This window comes from Trachurus trachurus (assembly GCF_905171665.1).
Source record: "Trachurus trachurus genome assembly, chromosome: 11".
Lineage (NCBI taxonomy): Eukaryota > Metazoa > Chordata > Actinopteri > Carangiformes > Carangidae > Trachurus > Trachurus trachurus.
Genome location: NC_139904.1, coordinates 30,158,898 through 30,185,056, shown reverse-complemented (window position 1 = coordinate 30,185,056; position 26,159 = coordinate 30,158,898). Strand labels below are relative to the sequence as shown.

General features: G+C 43.8%; 1 protein-coding gene across 5 annotated transcripts in view; it reads right to left on the bottom strand.

The window, feature by feature from the left end:
- Positions 1 to 6,098: 6,098 nt before the first annotated feature.
- The window catches only part of phactr4a (phosphatase and actin regulator 4a), a 42,613-nt gene continuing 22,552 nt past the window's right edge, over positions 6,099 to 26,159 (bottom strand). For 4 of the 5 annotated variants that reach the window (XM_083981896.1, XM_083981897.1, XM_083981895.1 and 1 more), the window contains 9 exons: positions 25,099 to 25,452; positions 20,072 to 20,621; positions 17,488 to 17,723; positions 15,643 to 15,808; positions 15,397 to 15,452; positions 8,633 to 8,694; positions 8,379 to 8,516; positions 7,466 to 7,542; positions 6,099 to 7,286 (listed from right to left, as the gene is read on the bottom strand). In XM_083981896.1, the coding sequence (XP_083838022.1) occupies positions 7,271 to 7,286; positions 7,466 to 7,542; positions 8,379 to 8,516; positions 8,633 to 8,694; positions 15,397 to 15,452; positions 15,643 to 15,808; positions 17,488 to 17,723; positions 20,072 to 20,621; positions 25,099 to 25,452 (1,655 nt within the window). In that variant the 3' untranslated portion in view covers positions 6,099 to 7,270. The remainder of the gene's footprint in view (positions 7,287 to 7,465; positions 7,543 to 8,378; positions 8,517 to 8,632; positions 8,695 to 15,396; positions 15,453 to 15,642; positions 15,809 to 17,487; positions 17,724 to 20,071; positions 20,622 to 25,098; positions 25,453 to 26,159) is intronic. The other variant, XM_083981894.1, reaches the window with a different exon arrangement.

The window sequence follows — 26,159 nt, the reverse complement described above, 5'->3', positions numbered from 1 at the left end:
ATGTTCTTTTATAGCTCCCCATTGCCCCACTGGATATGAGAAGTGATTGAGATTGAGAAGGTTAAATTATTCTCTTGATGTAAAATGAATGAAGGTCAATATTCATGTCAAGAGCAACATTACTCAGTGATCACACTTGTAATTTTTGTGGATTTTTAAGTAGGCTAGGTTGGTGGTTTTACTGCTCAGTTGGCACCAAGGCAACAACAACAGATCTAGATGAGTTTACTTTCTTATAGTTGTGTGTGTTAGCATGCTCATGTTTTAGGCTACTTCTTAACATCTACTGATGGAGCCAAATAAAAAGTCACCAAAACTCAATGCCGTGGTTTAATTCCAGATGCTACTTCTGGAGCACATCTGGACTGATTCTAGCTGCTGTACAAGGATCAGACAACTGACCAGCAGCACAGGCCAACTGACCAGGATGAGTTTTCCACACTTACTGTACTGACCAACCAGCACTGCCACTGCTAATAGGAAATCATGCTCCATTAAGCTTCATGCTAATGTTAAAAAGTCAGCTCACAATACCTGTTAGCATGCTAAAATGTGCTAATTAGGTAGCCTATTTGGAAACATTATTAGCTAGGCCTACTATTAAATAATTAGCAGTCAGCCACAAAGTGCAGTGCCTCAGATAGGAATGTCATTAATTTGGAAGTAGCCTATATGATGATAAACTAAAGGATCACACAGCAATGGAGGAGCCTTAAGGGATCAGCAGTTAAATCAACTGAAGGGGACACGGAGCTACATCTGGTACCTGACTTCATCACACCCAGCAGCTGCTGACACTTCCCTCTGAAAACCACTAGTTCATGTGAGAGCCAGAGGAAAAGTCACAGATTGGGCCCAGAATCCTGAATCTGATGTTTTCCTTCTGTGACTCAGATTTAATTATTTAAAGGGATAGTTCACCCAAAATTCAAATTTCACTCCTCATGTCGACTAAGGGCTGGGAGAGTCCTCCGTGCCTTCTCGGAGTTACGGGAGGGTCCGCGCAGCAGTATTTGTCCATATAATGGCTGTGAATGGTGCTCACTTTTCTTCATCCAAAAAGACACCCCAAATACCTCCAAATACCTCCACACTGCTCTTGTATTGAAGCCCCAACATGAGAAATTGTTCCGTTGTAAAAAAAAATTTAATAAGTCTAAGCTTGTTTGTAGCGGAAGCTCCCAGTGTCTCAGTTCACTGCTCTATGTGTCTGTGCAAATCTCGCGTGATTTGCACTGACCGGCGGAACAATTTCTCATGTCGGGGCTTCAATACCAGAGGGACATTACAGACGAGCAGTATGGAGGTATTTGGATGTTTTTTGGTGTGTCTTTTTGGACAAAGAAAAGTGGTATCCATTCACAACCATTATATGGACAAATACAGCTCAGAGAAGAAACGGAGGACTCTGAAAATTCTCCCAGCTCTTAGTCGACATGAGGGTGAGTAGATAATGAGTGAAATTTGAATTTTGGGTGAACTATCCCTTTAACATGGACATCACTAAATCACTTGGAATCTGACCCTCTCAAATCAGATTTGAGTCACTATCATTGGTGGTTCTAAATCAAAAACAAATCTGATGTTTTGAAATGCAATCACAACAGTGTGCAGGTGGGAGTCCAAAACAAACTTAACAATCCTGCTGACTCAGCATCTCCACACGCACACGCACACACACACACACACACACACACACACACACACACACACACACACACACACACACACACACACACACACACACACACCTCTGTACTGAAGAAGCAGCAGCAGCTTCACAAGCCATAATTACTGAAAGTCCCTGTTTTCATTCCTCTCCTACTCCTCTGCTTCCACATTCACCTGTTTCCACCACACAGTGATTCTAAAATCCAACTGAATATTCTACATCTGTAGCTGCATATTTGTTATTCCCAACATCTCCTTAGTTTACCTCCATACACGGAATGCTGTGTGTGACATCTTGTTGTTATTCTGCACATGCCGATAACATAAGGGCCATGACCATTTCACACTTGAGTCTGATACTGACCTAAAAGATAATGTGAACAGCAGCAGAACAATGAAAGGCTTGAGGTAAAATAAGGTTATTGAAGTCCTTGGTTCCTCTGATGACAACGAATACCAGTACAAAAAAATAAATGGTAATTCATGACGTTGCCATCACCTGCTGCTAGCATGGATAATATACAATAACCGTTACCGTAGCCCCACCCCACCCCCGGCTACTTTTGGGCGACAGGCCATGCCGTCAGCAGCTCTAATTAGTTCCACACATGTTCCACTGCAGAAACAGCTTGACAGTGTGATAACTAGCTCACCAATTTAGAGATGAGAAGTCTTCTGACAATCCGTTGATGAGGACCCACATGTCCACAGTTAATGTTATTAAAGCAGCCAATGAAGAGCCACCAACCCCCCACTGACACCCGCAGGTTGACCTGTGGCACATGGGGACAGCTTGTGACACATTTTAAAGACCCCCTCCAACCGTCCTTTTTAGTTATTTTAAAGCATTCTCTGTGGTCTTTAAATTGTGATTATGAAGTTTTTTTTATCCAAAATCACAAAACCTGTGCCATTTCCCAGGACTCTCCTTCTGCACAGCACCATTACCAGCTCCAGCTCATTAGAAATGCGACTCTGAGTGGTGGGCAGAGACAAAGCTGCTCTGTTTTTGTCTCTCAGTGAAGCGGACCCAAACGAGACTGTGGTGGGCCGCTAGACTGTGGCGGGCCATACACCGAGCTATCCAGCCTTTTAGTTTTGATCCAGGTGCAGAGTGGGGCGGAGCTTGTAAGAACTACTGCCCCGCCCGGGGTTGTGACGCGTCAACCCCAGTCTGCCTGAAACTGCCAGTTAGCGTCTGCCGTTGGTTCAAATACACTACTCACAAAAGGTTAGGGATATTTGACAAGACTATCCCTATACAAAGTTCATGCTACAGTGATATTCTGTCATGAAAGCCTTTTAAAGGGATAGTTCACTCAAAATTGAAATTTCACTCATTATCTACTCACCCTCATGTGGACTAAGGGCTGGGAGAAGTTTCAGAGTCCTCCGTGTCTTCTCTTAGTTACAGCTTGGATCCGTGCAGCACTGCATGTCCATATAACGGTTGCAAATGGATACCACTTTTCTTTGTAATAAAAAGACACACCAAAAAACATTCAAATACTTCCATAGTCCAATCTCGCGAGATTTGGATGGACCAGGAAGAGGAGCTTCCGCTACAAAACAAGCTTGAAATATAGACTTATTTAATTTTTTTTGGGAACAATTTCGCATTTCGGGGCTTCAATACAAGACAGACATTACATACGAGCAGCATGGAGGTATTGGATGTTTTTTGGTGTTTCGTTTTGTTACGAAGACAGTTGGTATCCATTTGCAACCGTTATATGGACATGCACTGCTATGCCGAGACCCCCTGTAACTCAGAGAAGCCACGGAGGACTCTGAAACTTCTCCCAGCCCTTAGTCCACATCAGGGGGAGGAGATAATGAGTGAAATTAGAATTTTGGGTGAACTATTCTTTTAAGTAGAAGGATGCAATGATCATTTCTTTATCTCAAACAACAGCATGTTATTCAATAAGTACTGAAACATTGAACAATTGGACATGTGCATTCAAAAGTTTAGAGAAGGTTAAATTAAGTTCACCTGTAAAGGTTATAGTGCATTTTAGGTGCATTCTGAAATTTAAAGGGACAACGAGGAGTTTCTATTCGGTTATAAAAAAAGTCTCACGTTAATGTGGATGAATCTACGCTACCCACACTTGTTAATGGGCCCATTTTCGATAAATATATCGTTTTGTCTCTATCGTTATTTTGTTAGTGGTGGCGGAAACGCTGGTCGGTTTCCTTCGTGGCGAGTCATGAGAATAACGCAGCCGAATCGCCGTTTATGGTCGGAACTATGACGGTATGTGAACCTCTTTGAACCTCTGACTTTAATTATTGATGAATGAAAACATGAGTCTGTCTTGCGCCGGTCAAAGAATTTTACGGTGTGCGGAGGCTCATAAATGTAGTGTGAAAACGCTTCGCTTTTCCAAAACTCCTCGTTGTCCCTTTAATCCAAAAGCCAAACATCCCTAACTTTTTGTGAGTAGTGTAAGTTTGAAGGCAGACATGCAATTTCGCACTTACCTTTCTGCTCATATGTCCTCTAACATCAGAAAGATCCCACAGGAACATGTGAACAACATGAAACACATGATCTTCATCGGAGCGGGGCTTTAAAACACACACAATCCGGAGTCCTTCATTCCTTTATCTCAAGTTACAACTAAGTGTCAAACCAAGGCGGTGCTTCCAAAACTAGTCTCTGTAGTTTATCATTCCTTTTGTTGAAACTACAAAGAGGGAGTGTTGACAGAAACTTGAATTCCCGTGTTCATCTGTGGTGAGATCCTAACAAAAACAGACAGCTCTCTACTAAAAGCTCCAGATCCTTGGTGAGATATCAAATTCTCTGTCTCAGACTTATCTCAGGTGATGTTTTTGCCTGTGTGTGATTCACTTTTTGTCACTGATGTGTTGAGTTAACAAAGAGATAGACAGACGAAAGGATGAAGATGTTTTTTGATGTCAGTGGAACAGTACGTGCAAAATGGAAGATATTTTAGAAACAGCATGAGCCTGACAGCTGAATAAGCCACTAATATATCCATCTACATGACTGTATTCTTCTGTTAACACCAAGTAAAAGAAGAGAAAACAAGTCAGCATGTGGAGCGTCTCAGCGTCCTCCGTGTCTTCATGTGGTCCCGGTCTGACTCCCATGATGTGGACATCAGGACTCGGCGGGTGCCAGACCATCTGCTGCAGGACTCCTTGATGTTCCTGCCACTGAAGATCCTTGTTGTGTGTTGTGTGTCCTCAGTGTTGGTGCGTTAGTGTTACAGCTTTAAAGGGATAGTTCACCCAAAATTGAAATTGCACTCATTATCTACTCACCCTCATGTGGACTAAGGGCTGGGAGAAGTTTCAGAGTCCTCCGTGGCTTCTCTGAGTTACAGGGGGTCTCGGCGTAGCAGTGCATGTCCATATAACGGTTGCAAATGTATACCAACTGTCTTCGTAACAAAAAGACACACCAAAAAACATCCAAATACCTCCATGCTGCTCGTATGTAAAGTCAGTCTTGTATTGAAGCCCCGAAATGCGAAATTGTCCCGAATTTTTTTTTATAAATCTATATTTCAAGCTTGTTTGTAGCGAAGCTCCTCTTCCTGGTCCGTCAAATTTGGACGAACCGGGAAGAGGAGCTTCGAGAAGCTTCCGCTACAAAACAAACTTGAAATATAGATTTTTTTAAAAATTTTCGGGACAATTTCGCATTTCAGGGCTTCAATACAAGACGGACATTACATACGAGCAGCATGGAGGTATTTGGATGTTTTTTTGGTGTGTCTTTTTGTCATGAAGACAGTTGGTATCCATTTGCAACCGTTATATGGACATGCACACTATGCCGAGTGTGTGTAATTTCAATTTTGGGTGAACTATCCCTTTAATATTCCTCTCATGTACCACACCATTCACTAGTAATTGATCATTCTTGTAGCTGAGAAGTTGCCATGTTGTCCAGCAGGATGAGATGATGCCTAATGGAAAGCCCCTCTCTCATCACTCTGCTTTCATAATCATTTGACATTCAGTCGCCGTCTGAAGGATAAGCGGAGGACAGCTGTGTCCCCCGTTGGACGGCTCCGTGTCGATATGTTGCTAATTAGCATCACAGGGGAGTCTGAGGGGACAGACACTGGGTTTGTGCAGAGAGATGTCAGTCGCACTTATCTGAAGCAAATTACTCTTCAATTAAGGACAGTAAACCACACAGGTCCAGGACTTTTTAAAACCACATTTCTGGCTTTTGAGCACCGAGCTGCTGCTGCTGCTGCTGCTGCTGCTGCTGGTGGCTGCTTTGTGAAATCTATATTACACTGCCCCCATGTGGCCATTGTCAGGGTCCATATAGTACTTGATGTATCCCTCATCCATAATCACTGTCAACCTATAGATGTAAGAGTTAAGATCATGAAAGAGACAGACACTGGAATAATCACACAAGGTTGAAATGAAAATCACAGATTATTGTAATTTCTGAGTGGATTGTTCATTTATACAGTGTGGTTGCAAAAAGATCTCTGTATCAAAAAAAAAAAAAAAAAAAAAGATATTTTGTACCATTACTATCTGAGAAATACTTTACAATTAAGACATGTCAGCATTACTGTAGATATACAATATAAAGTTAATCAAATCTACATATGATCTATACAGTTGCAGCCATCTACTGACCTGCATATATAAAGTACCATAAAATAGCCAGGAAAATAAAAATATGTACATTTTCCTGCCTCAATAATTCATTTATAAACAAAGAATTTGAGGCTCAAAACCTTTTGAGTTTTCTATACACCCGATTAAGGAACATAAGGTGCCTTATTAGTAGATAATTTAGTGATATGTGCTCCATGAGAATCATTTCAAAAGATCAAAAAAAAAAAAAAAAAAAACATACAGTAAAAATGCACAGGTATTAGAATATTAGGTTGGAATCAGTGCTCTGAGGGTCTACACACAGAGCTCCACTGTTGATTCGGCTGAGGTTTAAATACACGTTGGCTTCCGCGCCAACCTCTTTCACATTTTGCCTACTTTTCAAATCACAAAGTGTTCGACCGAGTGAGGAGTAAGGCTGGTGGTAGACGGGTGTAAGTACCAAACATGCACGTTACAGTATGAACAGTGTTTAAACAGACTCGGGATTCGCTCAGTGGTAACAACATCAGTGCTACAATTATCTCTTAATGTGCAGGGACTTCCTGCTCCTGCGCCAAGGCAGGTGAAGGCGTAGTGGAGCGGTTTCCTCTGAGGGACACCCAGTCACCCCTTTGAGTTCAATCAAACTCATTCTGAGTCTCCAGCAGTAGGAGGGAGGGAGGGATGGAGGGAGGAGGGATTCCTCGCTCTTTAGTGATGGCAGGCAGTGCCAAACAAAACTCCCCCTCGTCCTGAATTCCACAGTCTAAGAAGTGGAGCGTGTTTTGAGAGCCGGCCGTGCTTCCACTGATTGTGGCTTTGGTTCCAGTTTCTCAGCGACGGAGGGCTGTCTCCAGCTGAAGCGCGGTAACAGGCAGTAAGAGGGGGAGGGGGAGAAAAAATATACAGTATATAAACCATGTGGGCCACGCGTTCAGTTTGTAGTGGGGATACTCCTGATGTTAAGTGCTTCACGGTGCAGCGCAGCCAGCTAAGGCCGATGGAACCTGGAGGAGGAGGAGGAGGAGGAGAGGTTATTCAGTGCTGCTGCTACGACAACAAACATAACAGCAAAAATCTTGGAAAGGGAAAAAACACAAGTGATGAAATATTGACGAGTCTGCTGACTACACTTAGAAAAACAGCTGGGGTGAATTATTGATGCGGTGCTGTTTACGGGACTGACCGGGTGTAGATCCTGCTCTCCTCGTGGACCTCCATCTCCGAACTCTTGAATTCATTGAGCTCCTTGCGGATGGCAGCCTGAGAGGAGACATGAAAGACACAGCTCTTCAGTGAGGTGGGGGGGGGGGGGGGGGGGGGGGGGCTTTATCCGTTTATAGCAAGTCACAAAGGAAGAAAGGAAGTGTGTGATCAAAGCTGTGTATATTTAGATTATTTTTCCCTGGTGGTATAACAGACAAACTCACAGAGACTGTTTTTTTTTTTTTTTTTTACAGCAGATTGTCATGTCACTTTTAAAGGTCCAGTGTGTAAAATGGGGGTGACATCCAGACTGTGACATCCAGAATTCTTCGTTGGTTTATTTATGAACGTGAAACTCACTAAACGAGCTCTCTGGTTGGCTGGATTTTCCATTTGGCTTGCCGTACAAACATGGCGGCGCAAGATGGCGACACTCTCTAAAGCAAGACCCTTGTTTTATGTAGATATGAAAGAATAATTATAAGGCTATGAAAACCAACAAAATTGTATCTTATACAAAATATATTCATGGGTAGTATATTCAGATTTTGCCTATAAACACCACCAATTTTTACACACTGGACCTTTAAGTTGAACAACCATCATCTCTGTTGTGACATATTTTCACCGGAGCAGGTTGAATCTTTGTGGTAAAACAACAAGCCAGCCGTGGAGCAGCCTCCCTCTCACATTCCTGGGTTCTACCTTGATACTGAATCTGCTTGGAATGCAAATCCTCAGAGTTGAAGCAGTTGAAAGACGCTGCTGTTTAAAAAACGCACAGGGCTTAGGTCGGCTCTCGCTAAGAAGCTCTGAGCTACTGGAGCCCTGTTAGTATAAGGAGAGGTGTTGACTCTGTGTGTGTGTGTGTGTGAGGATGTGTGGAGTCTCACCTTGTCAGCAGGAGTGAGCTTGGTCCAGGGTTTATCTGCTCGCCGGTCGTAGTCGTGGGCGTGCGTACACTCCACGTATTCGTGGAAGCGCAGGATCTTCCTGGCCTGGAGCTCGGCCACCGTGGGTCTCTGGGACAGCTGGAGACACAGTGGACGGGGGGGGGGTGTTAAAGCCAGGTGCTCATAAAAGCGACAGTGACAACCCAGACATTACTTATAAAATGTACGATACGGTTTCTGTGTTGCGTCCTGACCTTTCTGGTGAGCCTCCGTTTGATCTCGCAGCGCTCTAATCGGCGGTCCGCTTCGTTCTTGGCTGCGGGAGGGAAACACATTCCATGAGCGAGAGGGAAACACTGAGGCCAGTCACTTGGGTTTCATCGGAGCTGCTGTCGGCACGCCGCCGTAACGGGAATCTGTAGTCGCCGCCTCGCTGCGCACAAGGCGGCGCATTGTTGTGGCGCGAGCGCACAGCGTCGTCTGGGACCGGTCATTTGAGGACAGGCCAGGCACGGGGTGGAGGAATGAATCCTGGATCAAAACGTGCTGACAGATTCTGAGGGCTATTATATGTTCAGACCCGGTCCTGGGACCCACTACACTCTGTCTGCAGGGAGCACGCTCCACATGCTCATGTGTTGTGTGGATACCGTTGCCTTTTAGTCACAATAGGGTCAAATTCACTTTCACAGCTACAAACATCTGTCTTGATTTTCTCGAGAAGCGCTCAGACTTGATGGGTTCGATTCCTGTTTGTGCGATAAGTGCAGTGCAGACAGTAACATTGTTTAGAGGAGCCGTTCTCAGGAACCTAACAAGGAATCTTAAATGAGTCTGTCAGTACGTTACAACATTCATTCATTCATTCATTTTCTATACCGCTTATCCTGCACTAGGGTCACGGGTGAGCTGGAGCCTATCTCAGCTGACTTCGGGCGAGAGGCGGGGTACACCGATCCGATTAAAACACCCAGATACTGTAATTAGATGGGTAACCGGTTTTCTTCTGCATGTATTCGCCTTAATCCGACTGAAACTGGACAATGCATGTGCGCAGTGTTGTTTTTAGTCAACGAAATATTTCGTCATCATCATCGTTAACGAAAACAACACTGCATGTGCGCATGCTACACAACAGTAGACGGCATGAAGTGAAGCATTGTAGAACCCAGCCGAAAAAAAGGCAATTTCACACAGTGTAATCAGTGAGAAGATGTGTTTTATGTGTCCCAGGAAGCCCCTGGACCAACTGGACCTGAGGCTGAGTCGTTCATTTAGATTTTCAGCCCAGACCGGGTCCGTATTAACCTGCTGAAACAACACATATATCACCACTATGTTGAGGAGGACAGCGTCAGGTATTCATTCTCCCTGCTGCATGTAAACTAGGAGCTATGAGCAGAGCTGGACTCAGCTGTGCATGTGATGTTGGGGCTTGTGCACTAATCACAACAACAGTGTGAGGCAAGGATGACTGTGTTGGCTCAGAGCTACACAACCCTGACATTCAGGTGTGGAGTGTGGGACAGACTGAAGCTGGACACCATCAGTTCAGACACAACCGTCCCACAGCTCCTCCAGCAGCAGCAGCGTGTTTGTCCAGACATGAGACCAGATGTAAACATATTTCTATCCATTATTAATGTCTGAACCAGTTATTTATGCACTGCTCTGCTAAGCTGTGGTGATGGAACAAACACAACACGCTGCAGTTCTGGCTGATTAGAGAAACCCCGGCGCTCGTGTGGTGTGCTGCTAACTGTTACCATGGTTACCAAATGATTTGCTGAAGTTCACAGGCTGAAATTAGTGGCATGGTTGCATACGGCCGTCCTGGCACTGGTCTGTTAACACACAGCGCTCGTTGGGTCAGTGACTGGTGAATGTATGTGTGTCACCAATGTCAGGGAGTGACGGTGTGGGTCAGCACTGATATCTACTGTAGCAGCGCTAGTGTTTGTGTCCAACTGGACACAGATGGAGAGAAGCTGCAGCTCAGTCTGGTGCAACGCTTCTTTTCTCTTTGCCTTGTGCCTCTTGAAGGAAGTGATGCAACAAGAAGACACATCAAATACATAATAAATAAAAAGAATAAGAAATCTGGGCACATTAGAAGCATTAAAATGAGATTGCAATGTGTATCTGACCGTTATTTAAACAGTCACGGCAGTAGACTGAACATATCTGATGGATATTTGATTCAGTCTCTTGCTTTACACTTTACATCCATTATATCACATGACCTTCTTTTGTATGAATGTCAGGTGTGATGAGTAGTCAGAGGTTTTGCTACTAAATTATTGCCGCCACTGCTTCAGTTTGGGGCAGATGCACAATAATTAGGGATGCACGATATATCGGCATTAATATCGTTATCGGCCGATGTTCGTCATTTTTTAACCTATCAACATCGGTCCGATGAGTAAAATTGGGCCGATATGCACAACCGATGTATATCCCTCTAGTTGCTGTGTCGGGTGAAGGAGAGGGAGAAGGAGGGGAGGGGGAGGGGGAGGGGGATTTGGCCATGTGTATTTGTTTGGGCACGTCAGTGACGCAAAGGCAGCACAGGATTGTGGGATGTTAAACGGAAGAGGAGAAAAAATGTCAGCGGTGTGGGCGTTTTTCACTGTGTCAAACGAAGACACTCGAAAAGCAGTATGCAACACCTGCAAAGTCGAGGTAATGCGAGGAAGATGCCGCGTCAAGTCATTCAACACCACAAATTTAATATGCCATTTGAAAAACCGCCACCCAGAGCTACACAAACAACTGCAGGAAAAAAATGCTGCTAACATTAGCCAGCAGGCAAAAACGAAAGCAGCTGCAGCTGGGAGTCCAATACAGCAGGTACTCGACCAGACCAAGAAATTTGCTAAGGACAGCGCAAAAGCCAGGACAATAACCGACAAGGTAATGGAAATGATTGCTCTTGACGACCAACCATTTTCCATCGTGGAGGACCGAGGATTTCGGCGGTTGATAGAGCATATTGAACCCCGCTACACCCTACCAAGTCGGCGCTACTTTTCCGACGTCTCCCTCCCTGCTTTGTATGAAGTCGTGGCCACGCATATCCACAAATTGTTGGACAATGTGACTGACATTAGCTTCACTACGGATATATGGAGCTCGGACGTAAGTCAGATGAGTATGTTGAGCCTTACTGCTCAGTGGATTAATGACAACTTTGAAATGAAGAGAGCTGTTTTACATGCGCAAGAGTTTGCAGGATCGCACACGGGAGTCGCCATCGCCGGCGCATTTGACTGCATGTTTGCTAAGTGGAAAATTAAAAAAGACAATGTGCATGTTGTGCTCCGCGACAATGCGCGGAATATGCAGAAGGCAATGGAGGAGTGTGGCGTTAAAAGCCTGGGCTGCATGGCTCACACGCTGCAGCTAGCAGTGCATGATGGAGTGTTAAGCCAGCGGAGCATTTCTGACTGTGTGGCGATCGGGAGGAAAATAGTCGGACATTTTCGCCATTCTCAACTCGCTACTTCTCGGCTGAGAGACATACAGCAAGAGTTAGGTATGAAAACCATGATGCTACAACAAGATGTGGCGACCAGATGGAACAGTACTTTTTATATGATGAAAAGTCTACTGGATCAGAAGCGCGCACTTGGTGTGTATGGAGCAGATCATGAGCTGCCTGCGTGTTTAAGTGCATATCAGTGGGGCCTCGTTGAAAACATGACCACGCTTCTCACTCCATTTGAACAATTAACGAGGGATATCAGCTCACATCTGGCTACTACTGCGGACGTGATTCCGTCTGTTGTGGCACTGAAACGTTTGCTGAGCAAGGCAGCTGACACAGACAGTGGGGTCCGCACCGCAAAGCACACTCTACTGGAAGCTGTGAACGCGCGATTTGGAAGCGCTTTCTCTGAACCGCTTTACTACTTGGCAACGATCCTTGACCCCCGGTACAAAGACCGTTATTTTGACACAGTCACCAAGCAAGCGGCGGTAAATATGCTCCAGAAGCAAGTGGACAAAATGACGCACAGCGACAGCGCTACGGAGACACCGGACACAGAGGAACCGCAAGAGAAGAAGATAAGAACAAGTGATGAGGGTGGAAAGTCGCTGCTTGACATGCATGACGAAATTCTGGAGGAAAACTTGACCATGGAACAGCAGGCAGGCCTGACAAGCCACACAAGTGTGCAGGTATAATATTATCAGACCCAGTCTTTTATAAAAAATAACAAAGTCCTTTGTGTAGTGATTTTTTTTTTAAATTAATGTGCTGTGAATTCTATAGAGTTACTAAAATAATAGATTTACTTAAATGAAAATGCTAATTGTTATAAAAAATATTTAGTAATGCTTCTCTGCCCCCTTGAGGTTGACCTTAAGCACTGGTCATCTCCTCAGAGTAAAGTTCATCAAAGCTCTTAAGGGGAGGAGGACAATGTTGTAATGTCTAGACTGCTGGTAATTTATCAGACATGCATAGTAATACACTTGTCTACATTCCTGTAGGTGCATGGCTATCTGAGTGAGCCCCTCATCCCCAGAAATGAGAGCCCAATGCAGTATTGGAAAAGCAATATGTCTCGCTTTCCTGCCCTGGCCAAAGCAGCATGCAAGTTCCTTTCGGCTCCATGTACAAGTGTGGACAGCGAACGTCTCTTCTCTGCTGCATCACATATTGTTGATGAAAAGAGAAACAGAATCCAGTGTGAGAAAGCAGAAATGCTTCTCTTTGTCAAAAAAAACCTGCCTTTGCTGATGAAGTAGACCTGGACTATAACTTACTGTACAGTGTTAGGTGGAAACAATTTCAGTGTTTGGGACATTTACTGAGTAGGCTACATTGTGGCTGCTTTAAGTTGGAAAATGTACAAAGACCACCATGTCTGTTGAATTACAGTTATGTCACAGTTCTCATATTTTGATTGAACATTTTTATAGATGGGTCTTGAAATTGACTTGTTTTTTATGTTTGCTTGGTAGGAACATTGTTTCAGTGTTTTGACATTTACTTGAAAATTACAGTGCAAGTTGAAAAAATGTGCACTAACACTCAGGACATGTTTTGGATATTTTGATTTAGCCTTTTTCACAAGTTTGAATTTAATTTGAATAAAAAAACCTGCCTTTGCTGATGAAGTAGACCTGGACTATAACTTACTGTACAGTGTTAGGCGGAACACTGTTTCAGTGTTTGGGACATTTACTTTGAGTACATTGTGGCTGCTTTAAAGGGATAGTTCACCCAAAATTCAAATTTCACTCATTATCTACTCACCCTCATGTCAACTAAGAGCTGTGAGAATTTTCAGAGTCCTCCGTTCCTTCTCTGAGTTACGGGGGGGTCCGCGCAGCAGTATTTGTCCATATAATGGTTGTGAATGGACACCACGTTTCTTCGTCCAAAAAGACACACCAAAAAACATCCAAATACCTCCATACTGCTCGTCTGTAATGTCCCTCTTGTATTGAAGCCCCGACATGAGAAATTGTTCCGAAAAAAATTAAATAAGTCTATATTTTAAGCTTGTTTGTAGCGGAAGCTCCCAGTGTCTCAGTTCACTGCTCTGCCTGTGTAAGTGCAAATCTCACGTGATTTGCACTGACCGGCGGAACAATTTCTCTTGTCGGGGCTTCAATACAAGAGGGACATTACATACGAGCAGCATGGAGGTATTTGGATGTTTTTTGGTGTGTCTTTTTGGACAAAGAAACGTGGTGTCCATTCACAACCATTATATGGACAAATACTGCTGCGCAGACCCCCCCGTAACTCAGAGAAGGAACGGAAGACTCTGAAAATTCTCACAGCTATTAGTTGACATGAGGGTGAGTAGATAATGAGTGAAATTTGAATTTTGGGTGAACTATCCCTTTAAGTTGGAAAATGTACAAAGACCACCATGTCTTTTGAATTACAGTTATGTCACAGTTCTCATATTTTGATGAACATTTTTATAGATGGGTCTTGAAATTGACTTGTTTTTTTATGTTTGCTTGGTAGAAACATTGTTTCAATGTTTGGACATTTACTTGAAAATTTCAGTGCAAGTTGAAAAAATGTGCACTAACACTCAGGACATGTTTTTGATATTTTTGATTTAGCCTGTCTAGTGCACAGAGCTGAAAACACGTTGCCATGAATACTGGCATGTTTGATAAGTGGTAAAAGTTGGTTACTTATGTTTTATGGTAGCCTGTAACCTTGTTATTTGGAAGTAAAATACATTCTGAAAATAAAGGAAGACATTCAAAAATTCAGTTTGCATGATTTACAAAATGTACAAAATTTTATCATCTCAGAAACGTAAAAAAAACAAAACACATATCGATATCGGTAAATATCGGTTATCGGCCATAGCAGAAAAATTCATATCGGTATCGGCCAAAACTTTCATATCGGTGCATCCCTAACAATAATGATATACCAGATAGATACTATTACTTTGCAACTAGTTACAGCTCTACTCGGCTCGACTCTACTCTACTGCACTCGGTTTAGGTGCTTTTCCATCACAGCCGAGTCCTTCATAGTTCCTCCTCAGCGTCAGCGGGGTCGTCACAACACGGCAGCTACTGTACGGCTGCGTCGTCTCGCTCTCTTTTTTCAACGTGGTTTTTTTTCAGCGTGGTTTTCCACACAGCTGACATTTAACTCACGTGAAAGAATAACAACAGTCTCAGTACAGATCAGTGGGCGCTGTTGCCGGCGGGTTTGATTCTGAAACACTGGTAGTGTAGCCTGCAGAGGTACCACTTCTGTCTGGGGGGGGGGGGGGGGGTTTGGTGCATACACAGTTTAAATAACCATTCTTCAAATCTGACCCTATATCTAAATAACCTAACCCCAACACTTACAATATACAAACTGATTCTGTTTAGTTTGCTCAGGCAAGATGGGACACACACACAGACTCCTTAAAGGATGAGAAAGATGAAAAGTTGTGCTCTGCTGCTGAGGGATTGGATGCAGAGTCAGATAAACACCTGAGAGCAGCAGTGAGGGAGATGGAGGGAGAGTCTCACTCACCTTGAAGAATGTTCCTCTGCTCCAGCTCATCTGCTGACGGCCTCTGACTCAGCCGCCTGGGGATGGACACAGCGCTCATTAACCATTTTAACGGACGTTAAGGATCACAGATCGCAGCAGCAAGAGGGAGAGCCTCTCAAAACTCTGTCAATTTAAACTTAAGTAACGGACGTGATCTGTCAAACCGAGCGGCAACTGGCCACGTCGGTCTATGGATCATGATTGTGGATATGATGAGTGCGTTACCGTGTCAGCGTGGTGCCGATCTTGTTCCTCAGCGCTTCCCACTGCTCTCTGTTATGCCAGCTCATGCTGTCGTGGTTGTCCTGAGCCTCCTGAATCTGTCTCTCCTGTCTCTCCAGCTTCAGGGCCAACGTGTCCTTGCGCTTCACGCGGCTGGCCAGCCCACCTGCTCCACACACACAGAGCAGATATGTTTATGCATACTGACCGCTGATGATCAGGGCTCACAAGTTTCCTCCGAGTGCGTCTCTTCCCACAGCAGCTGATAACTTTAGCTGTCCGTGGTGCTGAAGAAGTAACTGTAATGACCGGCAAGCTGTGCTGTATATTAAACACACATAGATCAGGAAGTGTGGTAAACACCACACAGCAGTGTTTTATTCTGGGAGTCATTATGAAAACAAAGCTTAATGTGCAGTGTACAGCCTCCACCTGGCCGCCCACACTTTGAAAAGTTAACTAATATCCATTCAGCTGCTCCAGCAGATGTTACCATTCGGAACAGTCAGTGCTGGGTTTTAAGTTTATTATGAGAGGACTGGTTTCACAAATACAGCCGTCGTCCATTGTGGATATGAGTCGTCATTCTTTCAGAACTTTTACACAAGTCATTTACTTTTCAAGGACGAGTCCTCCACTCACAACTCCACATTACAGTATGGAACCAGTAACATTAGGAACCACAACACTAAAACAACTTAGAATCATATTTAGACTGGGGCATTACCCACAACTTATCACTAAATTGAGTGTGTTAGTTTAGTTTTATTGTCTTATCTGATTTAAAATCAAGGATGTGAATGTTTCAATTAGAGAATGTCATTTAAAGTTTTCAGTGTTTAAGAGAAAAGTAGAATTGGAGCAACTTAACCAGTTCTATACTCAGAGCGGGAGGAGGTGCTTTCTAATCACATCACATCACCATGTGTGTCTGTGTTGTCAGTTTAAAAACTTACAGCTGCAGAGGGTTTGAACGTTTTAATCTTGGCCTTGTGATGCTGTTTAAGAACTGCAGCTCTGAACTATCTGAAGGGAAGCAACTTTTTATTATCCGTCTCTGAAAATACATCAAAATGTGGCCATCACAAGCTCCCAGAGCCCAAATCCTCAGTCCCAAAAGTCCCAAAACCCAAACTTACTTCACTGGCTTTCATGACCACAAAGAGCAGCAGTGGTTCTTTGGGGGCAGGGACATGTTTGGCATTTTTAACTCACTTATTCACAGTTTTCAAAAGAGCTGAAACTCCCTACTTCAAACTTTTGTTAAGCTTAAAAGGAAACCAGAAACCACCATGACCACGCAGGAGAAATCAGACTGAATGTACATTTTTACTACAACTTTCTTGAACCTTGTTCTTGGACTGGAAACTGGAAACTAACTGTAAATAATATTCAAGAAATGGAAAGAATAACATACAGAATCAGAAATCAAGAACCAGAATGTCTCAAAATAAAATCTTGAAATCTTGAATATAATGGAGAACAATTAAATAATACTGAAGAATGCTGTTCTCAAGAGTTTTTTTTTTTTGTAGACTTTTGAAGCGGTAAGAATGATTATATATTAATATGTATAATATATTTCTGTCTATTTTGCATTTATTTCTCAATTTTGCTGTTTTTATCTATTTATTTATCTTTTCCCCCTATGTTATTATGAACATTTTTTTCTTTTTCTGTATTTCACTATAAAATACACACATTTTATGGGATTGCTCGAATTTCTAAAAAGAAATATGTGTAATGGAATGTGAATCAATGATTTGTGCAGTCCTGCAATAAAGTATTAAAAAAAACCTTGTTCTTATGAGAGTTTAACTCAGAAGCTACAAGAAAGCTAAAACTTACTGGGAGGGCCTTCCTCGTCGTCGTCGTCATCGTCGTCGTCTCTGTACAGGATGGGGCCGTCCGAGTCAGACTCCTCCTCGCTGTCCCCGGGGCCCCCGGCCTCAGGGATGACGCTGACCCGGGGGTCTTCCACCAGCCCCCTCCTGCTGCGGGGCTCAAACTGAGGCTGACGGGGAGGCCTCGGAGGCTGCAGCTTCCTCATCTCCTCCTCCATGTCAAAGTCGTCGTCCTCCGGCCTGAAAACCAAACACAGCGGCTGTGAGCTCAGATTCTGTCTTTCTGTGGCATCGCGGGTTGAGAACAAACTCATTTGTTTCTTGTAACCACTCCCTGCTCCTGTAACCTGGAACACAGCCAAGGATTTGGCCATTTGAGCCCTTATGCTTCTGGGGAAATGAAGCAGAATTGTTTGTGAACTGTATCTTAGTGATCTCTTCACAGAGTCTGAGTCTGACTGCTCTGCTGCTGAAAGCACTGAGGTTTTGTTTGTTTTTTCACGTTGGTACTCCAGCCATCTAGTATTGTGATTCAAGTAAAACACCTCACAGTTCTATTTCATGTTTCCAGCACACTGTACTGTATGTGTTAGAGTAGTTTCTAGTCTGTTATACTGTAGTCTGAGCTGGACCGAGCCGCCCGGTGGAAGTCCTGCCTTCCTGTTGCTGTCTTCACAGTCCCCTCGGAGAAAGGAAACAACAGGAACCAGGGATATTTTGATCTCCGATGTGAAAAACTAACCAACCCACGTTTGTTTATTTTATTTGTACAAGTCGTATCACAGACTCAACAAACTTCCTTGACCAATGTTTTGCTGTGATGTAGCCATTTTTATGCCTTTAGGCAATTTTTTGGTTACACCAAACCCGTTTCCCCCTGGCAATATTTTGCGAGCGCACCGTTGCTGTGGCGCTGCCCACAACGATCGTGATTTCCTTTCCTCTCCTCTAATCTCAGAATTAGAGGTCTGGTGAGGGAGACTAGTTCTACTGTGGTTTATGTACTAACAGCTTCTGCTTTTCTGATTACTCTTTGAACAGACTCCATCTCTTATAAAGTCCATGAGATCAGACAGGGGATTGGTTGCTCGTCTCAAGCCTCTTCTGCAGAATCAGCTGAGCGTACAACTGGTCCCCGTCCCCTCTGGCTTTAAAGCTGCTCTGGTGAAAACCTTCACTGAAGAAAATCACATGTTGATCCACAGTCTCTTATAAATGATCGACCATGGAGCCGCGTCTCAGCAGCTTTCAGCCCACATATCGAACAGTAATCCTCTTGAACCTTTTCAATCTGCTGTCAGGGACAGTCCCTCCGCTGAAACCACAGCAGCTTAAGTAGAAAATGATCTTCTGTTTACTATGGATTCACATTCCACCTCTGTGCTTCAATCCCACTGCTGCTTTACACAACACAGACCGCTGTGTGCCTGTACACCGAGAGGGAAAACAAACTTGTGTCTCTGGCCTGGCCCTCAGGTGCTTACAGTTTTCTGAAAGAATACCATGTGTTTTCTACAATAACACTGCATCAATACTTTAAGTGAAGGGCACCATCTTTGGAAGATGTTTCTATTATGAAAACTTTTATTAATGATGAATCTGTAATTAAATCTCTTGATTAACATTTAAACCTTTTTCAGAAAAACGGCTCAAAACTTCCTAATATTCAGTTCACCATCACAGACAGTGAGTATGGGAGAATGGAAGCAGTGAGTCCTTGATTGAGAAAGAACTTATGACATTCATTATCATTTAGATAGGAAGTTCTATAGATTTATGATCGATCTCACTTCCTGCAGAAACTTTACCCTATATGTGTGTCAGTCTACTAAAACTGGGTGTGTCCTGTCAACAGCTCCTTGTATTGGCCTGTGCTGCTTGTGATTTTATGGGCAGGGCTCCAGACTGTTCCTACATGGGGACATTTTGCCCCTAAAATTTCAGATGGTGCAAGTACATTTTTCATCTACTTATTCATGTGCAACTGGTAAATTTTCTTTTTTTCTTTTTCTATTTTGTTAGGGGCCACACTGTGCCCTGATGGGTTTATGTCTTTGTGTGTCTTTTAAAAAGGAGCTACATAAATGAAAGTACTAAAGTTAGCATTTATATGTATATATCCTGTGAGTCTGCCAAAAGTGAAAAACCGCGTACAACTACTGAGAGTTAAAGCAGAAGTAAGCGGAACATTTGTGTTAATATAAGTCTTAAATAGTTGTATCTTCCGACAGCAATCACTTCTATAGAGTGTTTGGTCTGAAACACGGGTCTGTCAGTCACTCTGCTCTGCTGTAAGCCGAGGAGAAAACTTTCCTTGTATCCTACAACCTTTATCCAATAAGGAGAGAGAACGGCATAAAGGGGCGGTCCTCTCTGTGTGTGCAGCCAAGGGATGCGCGTGAATGTGGTGACGTAGGGACGAGGGCGGGGACTGCTAACTCCATCTGCTGACAGGAAGTTAGCCAAAACCACCGGATCGCTTACTTCTGCTTTAACCAAATTACATAAGAATCTCTAGAGTTGGACCATAAAAGACAAAGTTAAACTACAATGTATATGTATATAATGTACAGTGTATGAACACTTACAGCCTCAGAGGTTCGATGTGGATGGGGAGAGAATTGCGTGAGTTGCCCCCGGCCTCCACCAGGAAATCTGGGGGAGACTCGAAGAGCAGGGAGTGGGCTCTCTGGGAGCCGTCTGGGTTGGCCTGAGCCGGACCGGGGCTGGCCAGCGCTCTCTGGATGAGGATGTGCAGGGGGATGGCCGGAGGCTGGCTGGGAGGCTCGGTGGTGGGGCTGGGGGGATCGGCCTGCGCGGCGGGCGCGGGACCAGAGGTGGCGTTGCTGGGCGGCTGGAGTGAATGAACCCTGGGAGGGGACGGAGGTATGTGGGACGGTGGCGGAGGCAGAGGGTCGCTGAAGGTCTGAGGAGGCGCTGCGTTGGTTCTGTCCTCGCCGCCGTCTCCGGCAGCGGCGGCCGGCTCGGCGGGATCGGGCTCTGGGATCTGAGTGGGGGGGGAGGGATCCACAGAGAAGCGCTTGGTGACGGGGGTCATCCTCTTCGGTGGGGTCGGCGGAGAGCGCTTGGCCGGCGCCGGGACCACGATGACGCCGCTGCCGGACTGAGAAAGCTCCGCTGTGGATAGAGCAGCCAACAACAACAATCAACACTCGGTCATAGAGAACCTGCAGTAAACAAGGTGAAGCTGCACAGTAGGGCTGTCAGAACCAACTTCACTATTCAAACAGAACTCTAATTATTGAAAAAATGAGAACATCGAAGGTGAAAACTGACGTTCCAACGTGTGCCTTCTGCAACGATGCTTTGAAGTAGAGATCCAGCTTCAAATTTATCGATCGATCCGTGGAGAGCGATCAGCACTGATCGTTGCACCACTACTTAGAATAATTTAATTTCCCTTCTTGAAGTTTTATATTGAATTGGTAAAACTCAAGTGTGTTGCAAATGTTACATAACAGATTTGGATGGGATGCACTTTAGTGCAGTAAAAGAAGTAACGCCATTCAGTCTCAGAACAAATTTGTGTATTTCTGTTTTTTTTTTTTCAAAATTTCCAATGGGGGGTCCGTGGTCTAATTTGTGTCAGTTTAGGGGTCCTTGATGTAAAAAAGTTTGAGAACCACTACTTTAGTGGATGTGGGATGTAATAATAAGCTGGTATAGGTGTATATAATGAGCTAAAACAAAACAAACAAAACAATTTGAATATATTTGGATTATTTAACATAAGAGGCATTAGACATTCATATCAGATTGACAGCCCTACTGTGGACGTCTCTGTGGACGGGTGGAGTTAGTTTCATTAACAAAAACAAGCACAAAAACAATAATTGTTTTAGTTGGGAGCAGAAATGGATGGTCCTGTTACAGTCGAGTCAGCACGGGGCGACACACACACGTCAACAGTCTGAAATGAACAGCCACTGGGATCAACAAACACATTCAATGCAGACATATCCAGTCTCCATGCACTGTTCCTTGCAGTTTTTAAAGCAAGTTAGTTGAGGTAACGGCTGTGATACACATGCGGTGAAGTACTTGTGTTAAAAAATGAAGGTGAGATTTTCATCCGGATGCTTTGAAGCTGGTGGATGTATAAACCACCGGGCTGCAGGCTCTTATAGATGGACATGTAGCGGCCCAGCGGGTACCTGGGTAGGCCCCTCCAGCCCGGTGCTGGAGGTACACGGGCAGAGAGAGGTAGAGGCCCAGCTCGCTCTGCCGTCTCCAGCTGCTCCAGTAACAAGGCTGCCTGGCTTTACAGCCCCTGTTCAACGAGGAAGCTGGCAAAAATGAGTGGAGATGTCAGGGACGGGGCTGGGTTTACATTCCAAGCTGAGGGTGAATACAGAAAAAGGTTGTGGATAATATTTGTCTTGGCTGAGTCCGAGGATGACTGAGAAATAACTCAGCATAAGATAAAATAAAAAAAGAAAAATAAAGTTCAAATTCTTCTGATAACACAGAGTTACAAATGTGGTATGATACAGTGGTTTTCTTACAGTACTCCTCATTCAAGATGATAAAAGTGTCATAGCAAAACCACTTCAATTTGGATGAACTCTTTTAGCCTGTTGCAGCAAGGCTGGAACTTGTATGCTGGAAACTTTTACAGAGTTTCCCCACCAGAGAGCACTGACAAGTTCATTTTTACACATTCAAATGACTGACATCTGCTTAAGTACACACAAATGAGATTGTATTCAAATTTATAAAAGGTTACTGTGTCAATATATCCTCAGCTGACTAACATCGATAGTCAAAATTATCACGCTCTCCACTTACAGTACATTGTTGATGTAAACTCAGGTAGTAAATACAGTTAGCTCAACAAACACCTGGATAATGTAGATACCAAGGTTATTATAGTTTTAAAATGAGTTTTTATTTTTATTTAGTTTTAGTTTTTTTTTATTTCAGTTAAGTTTAAGTGAGCTCAACAAGTGATGAAGCGGTTTTAATTTAGTTTTTATTTTTGAGGAATTGACTAGTTTAATTTAGTCTTAGTTTTTCAGGTTTATGGAGAAAGCCCCTGTTAGACCTCTGAAGATGAACTTATGTGATTCTTCCCTTTTAGTTGTATCCCATCAGTCCTCATCAAGTTACATTCACACTCATCTTTTTTTTGTTTAGCTCAGTTGGTAGAGCACTCGCCCCATGTGTTGAGGCTATAGTCCTCACTGTAGGCGACCCCGGTTCGAATCCCGCACCGAGTGGTCCTATCCTGCATGTCATTCCCCTCCTCTCTGCCTCCCATTTCCTCTCTCTCGCTCTCTCGACTCTCCTATACTGTATATTAAAAGGCAAAAAGGCCCCCAAAAATACTAAAGAATGAAAGAAAAAGAAAACGTGTGTAGAAACTTCACCAAACAAATGGTAGTGGAATGTGTCACTGCCTCAGACAGAAATGGGATGGGCTGTAAACAAGAGCAGCCGCGGCGTGCTGGGACAAAGGATATGGAATACTGAAAGTCAACTGGGTTTCTATCCGCCCTCCAGAGAAGTGCTGCTATTGCATAAATGCTGTTAAGACAAGCTGGTGCACGTCCCCCTCCCCCAGAGACTGGTGGCTGTACGGATCAGCAACATGTTGGAAAACACCTACACAGCAACCAGCTGCAGACTCACCCACTCACTCACTCGCCTCACGCTTAGATTAGGGAGGAAAAATTCAAGGTAAACACCTAATAGCCCTGAAAATGTGCTGTGGATGTGATTTTTTTAAATATTAGAAATACAAATATAACTTCAACAGCATACTGACAAGTTTTAGCCCACTAGAAAATAAACTCCTGCAGAACCGTACTTTTATATGAATGTTTCATTTTTCATGATCAGTCTTTAAACTCCTACTCTATGAAAAAGTAGTGCAATGGAACATCTGAAAGAAAAATCTTTGCAGGGAGAGGGTGACCATCAAATAACATGAATGAAAGCTACAAATCGATGTCTTTCTTTCACCAAAACATAGATGGGGTAACACTTCTCTGCTTTGGCACATTGAAGTACTTTCAAAGAATATCCTGCTCCACTTCCTCACTTTTTTTATCCACAGACACACACACAACAGGTCTGTTAAAAAAAAAAAAAGAAGAGGTGTGTGCACCGATGTCGCACACCCAACATACCATGTAAATCCCAACCTGAACCGATGCCCCACGTCAGCAGTTTTGCTTGAATGAAAAGAGCCTTTGATCTACAAGAATATTCCAGGCTGGATAAAATAAAATAAAATAAAATCCATGATCAGAAATAAGACCTTAAATGGAACAAATGTTATGCACCAGCTCAACCCAAGTCTATTGATGTGTTACTCCCAATGGCAAAGTAAACACTCTTTGTTGAGCTGTAAATCTTTAGTTTCACACAGTATCAACCACTGAGTTCAGCTGGACAATCAGCTAACAAACTGTTTTCAAACAGTAACAGAGTGATCATCCACTGCTGCGTTCAGTCAAAACACCAGTTCATGTGGGAAAAAATGATCTCTTACAAACAAGAGGTGCTGGCAGATTTTAACTAAACGCTGCAGAAAATCAAACTCTGCCATCTGCAAATAATCAGAACTGTGCAGCAAATACTGAGCATTCACATCGGTGTCCTCTGTGTCACGAAACACTGAACCTATACACTGTTTGAAAGTTAAAGGGAGAGTTCAACATTTTGGCAAATTTGCCTATTGCCATAATCCCTATAGGAGTAGGTTAATTTACCTTTAATTGTCGGTGCAAGCTGTTTTGAGATCGGCGGGGCAGAGACGTGAGCTGCTCGCGGATCGGTACTTTCGCCTTTCCCTCAAAACTCATCAAATGCAGAATCCAACAATGGCAAAATGCTCTTGTTAAGAAGTTATGACCTGCACATTCACCATACTATGAAATAATAATAACGTATATATGAAGAAAATACTACTATAATTTCACTTTTCAAAATTTCAAAAATCACTCCGCCCAGCAGCCGTGTCTGGAATGTAGTTCCGGCTATGCATTTGCCTCGAACTCCATTTCACAATGTTACATTATTATCTCATAGCGTGGTGAATGTGCAGGTCACAACTTGTTCATGAGAGCGTTTTTGGAGTTGTTGCATTGTGTATTTGATGAGTTTGATGAGGGAAAAGCAGAAGTACCATGCGCCTCTGTTGCGTTAGCTGAGCAGCTCGCGTCTCTGCCCCACCGATCTAAAAACAGCTTGCACCAACAATTAAAGGTAATGCACCTACTTCTAGGACTATAGGGATTATGGCAATAGGCAAATTTGCCAAAATGTTGAACTATCCCTTTAAAGTTAGCAGCCTTGCATAAAACTGTGTATAAATCTGAAGATCCAATATATTTTACAGCTTGTGAACAACAACAGCATTTTTGTTTCAGTCCTGAATTTGTTTTCGCCGAGTGTTTAACTTGCAATTTGAGACCATTGTTTCTCACAGCTTCAGTCCAGTTTCCCCGTCCCTGTTAAAATTCTACAGCTTGTTTGATTCACAGCACAAAGACAGACACACAAAGACCAAAGCAGCTGTTTATAGAGAGAGGCTAATTTTATGTGTGCAATAAAAAAAAAGTGCAGAAGCAGACGCCGACAGACTCACCGAGCAGTGCGGGGTTGCTGTTGCGGTTGCTGGGTTTGGGCGGAGGGACGGGAGGCTGCTTGGCGTGGGGAGGGACAGGGGGGGGCAGGTCAGAGTCTACTGAGGAAGAGGGCCGAGGCGGGTCCTCGATTAGCAGGGAGACGGTCCTTGGCGGTTTGGCGATGGCCATGGGAGCGGGAGCGGACGAGGATGAGGACGAGGAGGAAGAGGAGGAGGAGGAAGGGGAGGGGGTCGGGCTCCTGGTGGACTCGGTGAGGAATTTGGGGGGGAGCAGAGCGTGTCTGAGCGGTGGAGGATCCTGCTGGGAGTCTGGAGCTGGTTGAGGGTCAGGGATGGGGCGGACAACAGCAGACACTACAGAGGGGAGCACACACACACAAATACACACAGACATTAAAGGACAGGTCACAACAACAAAGGTTCTACTTAAACACAAGAGGCTCGACACATACTGTACTGTACAACACTGAAGACAAGGCTGTGGTGTTTGGAAAGCAGGCAGAGCTTCAACAGCTCACCCAAAGCAACTCTCAGCAAGGCTGGAGGATGATGGGTAACATGAATCAGACCAGGATCACACACGGCAGACATGAAGGAAGATCAAAATCAAAAGAACTCGGTGATTTTTATTTCTTCATGTTCATGTGTCAAAGCCTGATGTTTACCGTTTCAGCTTCATCACCCGAGACAAGAGTTCAATCATTTACCCGACGTGCCTTCACAGCTCTGTTAAGAGATCTGGGTCTCCTCATGTGTTGGCGTTTCATCACTGGCTAAAAAAAAAAAAAAATGCAGAATCTACAAGGCATGACATCTGATGTGTATTGGCTCATGCCAACCTGCTAATGCAAACTCTGCCAAAAAGCAGGACTTGAATGTTTGATCTCGTGGTGACTAATCCAATGCATGAAGAGAGATAACTCGAGGTAAAGGACAGCAGATGTTTGGTTGATATCTTTCATATGAATAAGTATGTAAGGGGGAAGTGGCCCAGGAAGGAGCACTCAACAAAACAGACAAAAAAAAAATAAAAATCATATGTCAGAGTTTGATTTAAAGTT